Here is an 8,213-nt window from a genome sequence, read left to right as displayed (position 1 = left end):
TAATAGAAAAGTAATAAGGTATTTTCATTTAAAAACTCTTCTTAGTCGGTTTAGTCATTTATTTAAAAAATCCATTAACCATTTAATTTTTATAACTTAATACACATTCCTGAGACATGGTCACTCGCGAACAAACTAAATATTTTCACATTAAAATATTATGAATGGCACATTCGAACTTAATTTTATAATCAACAAACTTGCAAGTCACACAAACGATAATTTGGCATTATTTATACTGACACAACATTATAAATACCTTTGTTGTTACAAAAAGTATATTTAATTATTATAAACATTTTCTTATCTAAACCTAAGGGCATGCTATCTAAGTAGACGCGACAAAAATCGCGAGCTGCAACCAGTATAGTACACGCAGCGTATGCCGTCTATGTAGCCTGCGATATGTGTCGCGTCTACGTCAACAACGTACACCATGCCGCGGGGGTTGACACCTAAATGTGAATGAAAAACTAAAAAACTATTTTAACACCTGTTTATCGCCTATTTTATTATATTTTTAAAGCTCCCTATTGTTTAGTATGTTTGCAGGCACGTTACATACTATGTTATAGTCCTATGTCGTCTATTAGTATCTATTGTAACGATGCAGAGTTATGCGGGTTTTATGTATAAGGTCGTATCGCCTAGGCCAATATCTCAAACACAAGGAGGCATTAAAATTAAGAGATTTTTTGTATTTTTAAACCCACAACTACCGGATAGCTCGGTGAATAATGCCGCATCTTTGAAAACATTAATTTATTTAAAATCGTATATTTACATTTCAGTGAAAAAACAATAATCGAATACTCGGCATAATTGTGCTCTTGGACATTGTACAGAAGAAATGTTTAAATGTAATTGACTTTCTTTAGATAACTTCAAAGCACAAGCGAGTTGAGTACGAGTTGGGTTGTACGTACAATTCCAACATAAGTCGAGTTGCGAAAAACTCAAGATTAATAAATCAACTTACAAGTAATTGGATTGGTACAGAACATAAGCATCAATCACGCATCGATGAAAGAATTTCCGTTAGTTTACATTCCCAAAACATAGAGAACTTTAATTAGGTACTTTTGTGTTACTTATAAGTACATAACATAAACTGCCTATATACGTCCCACTGCTGGGCACAGGCCTCCCCTCAATCAACCGGATTACTTATAAGTACTTGAAATTATTTTAGGGAACGGAACATTCTACATAGAAATCTACTATTAACGAAGCCTAAAGTATACAGTACGAACAAACAACTAAATACGAAATTTGTAAATCCATAAACACTATGATACCTATCTTAAGACACCCTATGAAACTCGTTATAAACCTTAACATCACTGTTCTAAACTAGGCACTTTAATGTACTGAGCAGGGATGCGAATGTGCTATGACGGTAATTGGCTCTGGCAATATTGGCACTTTTGCAAAATTGGCACTTTTGCAATATTGGCACTTTTGCAATATCGGCACTTTTGCAATATCGGCACTTTTGCAATATTGGCACTTTTGCAATATCGGCACTTTTGCAACATCGGCACTTTTGCAACATCGGCACTTTTGCAATATTTACACGTTTGTAATATAAACACACTGGTACATCCCCTCTTGCTTGGCTTTGGAATAATACTTTGGCACAATTGTAACTACTTATGTTAACATTTAACAATCTTAGTATAAAAAAGGTTGCACAACACAAATTTAAATATCTGCTTTTTTTAAATCTATTATTTCTTTAATTTATTTGTGTGGAAAGCACTCAACGATTAAATTAGTGTAATTTAAGCTATATTTTGAAAGTAATAATAAAATATTAGTCTATTAAACAGTATAATAAGTACTGATAACATAACGTTGCTTTGGCACGAACCAATGACAAATATTGTCTATATTAGAACCTAGTACGGTAAATTAATCTTCTATAACAATAGTTAGGTGAATATATTTAACGTAAAAATATAGTTAAGTCAAGCTAAACCTATGTATAAAACTGCATGATTAGACAACCTAATGTTTTTTTTTTTAATATTAATTATTTATTCATCTGAAATGCATCCAGCAAGTGTATATCTATTAAACTTTTAAACTAAAGTAATAGGACAACATACGTAACATATTTAATATGTAGACTGTTTTCCGCTATGTATAAACGAGGCATGAACATTGGTTGACAGTATCGCATTGTGATACAGGGTGTTAGTGACAACGTACCGAATGGGGGATGATTTAGCTCATGATTCTGTGTTAATGCCAAGTGGATTTTTCCGTCGCAAATTCATAGTTTTTTTTTTTAAATTTGTATTCAATTCCATACTATTGAACTCAGAACCATGAGTTAAATCAATCTTAGCCCTCAATATTCGTTACGATGTCACTAACACCCTGTATAGAGTAGGTTTTTTGTACAGCGATCGGATGAATGTATCAATTAACGACGTCGCCCAAAACCCATATGTCAAACCGTGACGGAACCTTTCTTTTATGACGTTCATTTTGCGATACTCAGGTGAAGCGTGGGTAATCAGTTCATCATGTGATGGGTGTACGGTCACGAGTACTAATATGTATACACTTTGAAACCATGTCACATTAACTTTTTTGACAAATTGAACCGTAAGTCTCATTAAATGTCAAATATGATAGTGCGACAGGGTTGTAAAGTAGGTACATGATATTGCTCATGATTGTACGGATACTGTTGCGGTTTTATCATACAAACAAGACGCAACAGATTCATGTTTTTTAAACTAACACATTTTAAACCATCATAACTTTTCATTCGATCGCGATTTAGATTGACAAATTAAATAGTTTTAAGAAGCCGCTTCCAAACCCTTTCGTAGTTTTTAAAAAACAATAAAATTCCTCTATTTTTAATCTACTGAATACTACTTAAAATATACTCAAAAAATGCAGTCGTAAGAGATGAGCCTAATTAAAACGTATTATTTTATTACATACCAGTCTATAGTAATGGCCGAGGTATTACGATTACACCTACTCGTTAGACGCACCACATACCAAAATTACAAATGGCGTCTATTATTATTATTGCGTATGGCAAACAAGTAAGTAAAATCTTTATTTCCTCTACAAAAACACATGGATACATAAATACATACAAAGATACAATATTTGTAGAGGCTGGAGCCTAAACTAGGATACCCTGTGTTTTAGGACTCCAGGCCTCCACCTCCAGCAAGATACCTCCAGAAACAAAAATAAAATATCCTGCGTGGATCATATATCCAGCTTAAGCTCCCTTAACCAAGTCTCTGCCGCATCCGTCACACAATGCAGCACAATGCATACTGTGAATGTGGTCACCCGGATCAAACCCTATCTCACATAGTGAACGAGTGCCCTCTACACCGGTTCCCAGGTGGCACAGCCGAGCTGCATTGTGTGACGGATGCGGCAGAAATGGTGTCCAATGTCCATCACACATAGGCACTCTCATTCGCTACGAATTTATCTAAGCTTCTTTTCCCCCGCTATACAGGTTGTGAGAAGCTACAGTAGTTTTAGGCGGATGAGACGTTCGTTATGTAAAAAATGTCGATTCAAAGTGTAACTATGTTACCTACTGAATATAGATATTTTTGAATTTGAATTTGGTAGGTTTTCTAAAAAGCATCCGAACCGTGTATTTCTATACATTTAATTGGATAGTTGCCTTGGTCAAAGACAAATCATGAAATTCTAATTTACTATATATACAAAAGACACATCTAAAGGTGACAAAAACGTCCCATTTTTCTTTTTATGTTATTTATGAATTTTAATAATCAAAACTGTAATAATAAGTGCGACGTTTGTCTATGACGTCACAGGTTGCTTTTTCATACAAATTCCATAGAAATTTCGTGTGTTGACGTTTAGTAAAAAGTAACTGATTTGGCTAGTCGGAAACTTGTTGGAAAAGATCGTCACTCGTAGTCTCAGGTAGGGCTTTCAATTCATCGCGCTTGGCGTCAAGACATCAAGGGCCGTTAGGTGAAAGTAAAGTTGTAGGAGAGAGGAAGAGTTTTCCGGACTCGACGCTTCACGTCGAGGCCATCCAAACGCGACTGCTCAAACTGATATTTGGTGTGTGGTGCGCCTTTATTTTATTTTAACTTACACATCGTATTTTCTAACGCCTTGGGTTTAAATTGGGGTTTTCTAAGAGACTATTGTATGTATTGTTCGGAAGACGTGTGAATCAAACAGTTTTGTACCAGTTGTTCTAACTATTCTATTAGCGACATTCTATAACTGATTTTTTTACACTTACTTTATGTAAATTTAAGAGTTACAATGGTGCAGATTCCCGCAGACACCTCCTAATTTTATTTTAAGTTATACCTGTCATTCTCTTCTCTGCTGAAACGGAAAGGAACACCTAGTAATGTTAAATTATACGAGCGGTTATTACCCGGACAAATCAAATAGGCTTCTCGCTGGTCTGTCAACTTCATTTGTTTAAGACTTGTTTAAGCCTTCCGCGTAAAATTGACGTGTGTTACATACATTTTAGCATATCGATTACTCGTCCCTTTCCATCTCACCGGATAAGAAAATGGCAAGTATAACTTAAAATTAGGAGGTCTCTGCAGGAATCAGCACCAGTATGGCACAAGTTATCAATAATCTTATTATTTTTAAATGGATTCCGTAGTACCAATTAAAGCTCAATGCACAGTGAGGCTGTACTAGGAGAGTTTCGGTCCGGGTTTTTTTTAATATTCGGGTTTGTTGACACAGAAATACACCCCGACTGGAAGCAGTTTCATACAAAGTCCCGCTTCCCAGCCCACAACTCTTACCGCCTCTGTATGCACTGGGCTTGAGGGGTGCTTGCCTAGCAAGAAATGTTGTCTCGTATGTCAAATCCCAAGGCGAACCCTGTCTACTAATATGACGCAAAAATTTAGAGATTTAGTCTATGTTCAGGGCTTATTAAAGAGAAACATGCCTATAATTTAAATAATGGTTTATGTATGCAATTAATCTTCGTAATGAATTTTATTAAAAATATTGATTAATCTGCACAGGAACACTTCGTTCAGAATTATTTCGTAACCTCACATTAGTTCCATTGTCCATTGGTGTCATATTCCGTAGTCTCTGCTGACCCCAGTTCGAAATAGGCGTGAGTTTATGTATGTATTGACATTGGTTATGTTAGAAGACCATGTTGCCCTCATGTAGAACAAAACAACATTCTATCTCTACCTGACCGAAGACTTAACCGGTACTTTTTTACATCTTATTAATTGAAGAATATAAATCAATGGCCAAGTTCAAGAATTCCTTAAACACAATACTTAATTAATGACATTGACAGGAGGCCGCTGGTGTGCACCATGGTATAAGAAAACTAGGTATGCTCAAAAGTGACAGCTAACATTTCAAGGTTCGCCCAGCTGACGTCATCCCGCCCTGTATTGCCATTTCGTAATAAATAAATTACCCACGACCAATATTTTATATTTTATACTTCGCAAGGAAATTTTAAACTTTTAGTAAAAGATTTACTTACAGTTTCAATATTTTTTTATATATGTGACAAGTACTAGTAATTAAATACATTAGTCAGTACGTAATTTTTTATGCCAATTCTTGGCTGAATGTGCTGAGACCGATGACAACACTGTAATATCTTGTAACACGCAACATTCACAAATAAATATTTTTGTATTTGTATATAATTCACTTAATTTTAAATAATAAAATTTACGTCCTTTGAATCGCTAAGCACTCGCTCGGCCTCAGCTAAGGATTTTGTTTACGTCCTGACTTAAGGACTTTACTCACTGGAGTCGAGCATTATACTGCCAACAAAATAATAGGAAAATAATGATCATGCTTAACTGGAGTAAACTCGATATAGGGTTGAGGGGACATCTAACAATACCGATTATGAGCTGTGTTCGAAGTTCCTTAAGGTCGTCTCAACTGGGGACGGCGTCGAGGAAGGTTGGAATTAACATCTTAGAGTACGGGTGTTAGTAGCCCGACCGCAAGCGCCGTACCTCGCCTTAGGGGCAACAGACGAGCAGGGGAGGGAAAGAGAAACCATGAGTTATCCATGCGCAGGACAGACAGAGACGGACATGGCAGTGGACTGCCCCAGCGTCACACGCAGCGCATCTGACTCCTCGTCTTCGAGTGTTAGGAGCTTGAAGTTGGCCAATTGTTAGTAATAGGTTATTGCTTACAGTGTAAATTCACAACTGGCGAGCTGAGGGGGGACCCTGTAGTTGCTCAGTAGGAACGGGGTAGGAACTAGGTCCACGCCGCGCCGCTTCAGCCGCCGATGCAGCGTCACGCACTTGTCCTCGGGAGCCGCAAGGATCACTGGAACATACATAAATACATCGAGGAATAAACATGCAGATCGTCCTCTTGTCAATGTTATGCAAGTGACACAGGGTCCTCTTCATCCTATATGTCATATGCGGGTGGGTAGCTTTTATTATTATTTATTTATTTGTACACAATAAAACAGAAAAATTCTAAAAAAAAATAATTTTTTTTTTGTGAAATTTGTGGGCACATTTCGTCGCTGACGTCACTAACTGACTCAGACTCAGATTCTTTATTTGCATTGAACATAGGTACATAAAATTGGTGTTACAGGTTTAGGTTATAGTTAGTTCTTTTAGCGAAAGAGTTAGGTCTTTTAGGTTATAGTTAGTTCTTTTAGAGAAAGCGAAATTTTTAGCGAATCTGATTTGCACCTTTTGCTATCGTCAATAAGACAATTTATTATATAGCAAAAAAATGCAGATACGACAGTTTGCGAAGTCAGTCACGATTTCTGATGTTACCTGGCCTAGGAGCCCTGGGCAGTGTGGCGGAGTACGAGGGTCAGACCCAGTACTGGTTGCGTCGTAGCATGGGGTTGGGGGCGGCGCCCGCGCGCACCGGGTACGCCGACTCCGAAGCCTCGTAGCTGCTCCAGTCTTCCGCCTGATATAATGAAAACCAATTTAAAAACGTTTCATCAGAAATAGCCTGTACTGATGAGATCGGTCATTGATCTCACATCCTCGTCAGTATTCGTTACGATGTCACTTACACCCCGTACAAATACGTACTGGTAGCCGCATAGGTACGTATGGGTGTTAAATGAATTTTACGTCACAAAATTATGGAACTGAAAATGGGGGGGGGGGGTGATTCCTAGTTAATTTTCCGTCGCAAATGTCATGAGAAAATTTGTGTTTATCTGTTACCTATTACAGTGTCACTAACACACTGTATATAGGTAACAAATAAAGGTATTGTTATTGTAAAAATATGTGAATACTCACGTCAGTATGGTCATCGGCGCCGTAGGGGTACCTCGCGTTGAGGTCGGGCAGCGTGGCGTCGAGAGGCGTCACCTTGCACGCGACACTGCCACCCGACGGCAGTGGGGTACTCGCGCCCGTGTGCACAGATTGATCGGATGACACGTACCTATGCACATACCATAAACATAAAGTAATGTTTTGACGTTTAGTAAAAAGTAACTGATTGGACTACTTGCCTATTAATTCAATGACATATCAATACTTTTGAAATTGTGATGTAGTAGGATACTTAAAAATCGTTAGACCGCAATGAGAACGTATGAACCTGTTCTAAAAGAAGTCAAGGTTACCAAGCGTAGGTGATTTGGAAGTTATAATAAACAGCCTAGAAACCTGAAGACAGGATCATTAGACAACGTATCCTGTTACAACGTGTTAAATACTTTGAATAAATGATAATATGTTACCGTTTGATTGGCGGCGTGCCTTGCGCTGGCGATGGCATGAGGTGATCTGGAGGGCGTGGAAGCGGGATGGGCGCTACGCCCTGCGTCTGCCCGTGTATCTTGGCCAGCGCATTCTGGTCCCGCATCAGGTAGCGTCGACACTTGAGCAGCCCGAAGATAACCACGATCGCCAGAACCGTCCCGGACAACGCCATCAGAATCATCATGTAATACGAAGCCGTTTCGCCGTTCGCCACCTAAAAAAATAAAGATAAAATTAATCTTCCTTTGATCGCTGGTGTCAGAATGAAATACATACAGATGATCACGGTTATTTCCCATTGGGAAAAGCAGACAGCACGGAACAGTTACAATGTAATACTTGATTGCTTTTGAAATTAAAAATATCTTTGCATCATCTGATAACTTCTTCATGTTTGGTCAGGTAAGTGACACCAAAAAATCTCCTAGTTCTGCTTTT

The 8,213-nt window shown here is 37.9% G+C and overlaps 1 protein-coding gene across 1 annotated transcript in view; it reads right to left on the bottom strand.

Moving 5' to 3' along the window:
• Window positions 1–44: 44 nt before the first annotated feature.
• Window positions 45–8,213, bottom strand: part of LOC126380058 (chondroitin sulfate proteoglycan 4) — a 39,174-nt gene continuing 31,005 nt past the window's right edge. Inside the window, exons 23-26 of the mRNA XM_050029232.1 lie at window positions 7,754–7,989; window positions 7,305–7,452; window positions 6,819–6,960; window positions 45–6,345 (exon numbers count right to left, since the gene is read on the bottom strand). Of these exons, the coding sequence (XP_049885189.1) occupies window positions 6,859–6,960; window positions 7,305–7,452; window positions 7,754–7,989 (486 nt within the window). The 3' untranslated portion in view covers window positions 45–6,345; window positions 6,819–6,858. The remainder of the gene's footprint in view (window positions 6,346–6,818; window positions 6,961–7,304; window positions 7,453–7,753; window positions 7,990–8,213) is intronic.

The sequence above is a fragment of the Pectinophora gossypiella genome, chromosome Z (assembly GCF_024362695.1).
Source record: "Pectinophora gossypiella chromosome Z, ilPecGoss1.1, whole genome shotgun sequence".
NCBI lineage: Eukaryota > Metazoa > Arthropoda > Insecta > Lepidoptera > Gelechiidae > Pectinophora > Pectinophora gossypiella.
Note: the sequence above shows the minus strand (reverse complement) of the source record. Positions and strands in the feature narration are given on the sequence as shown.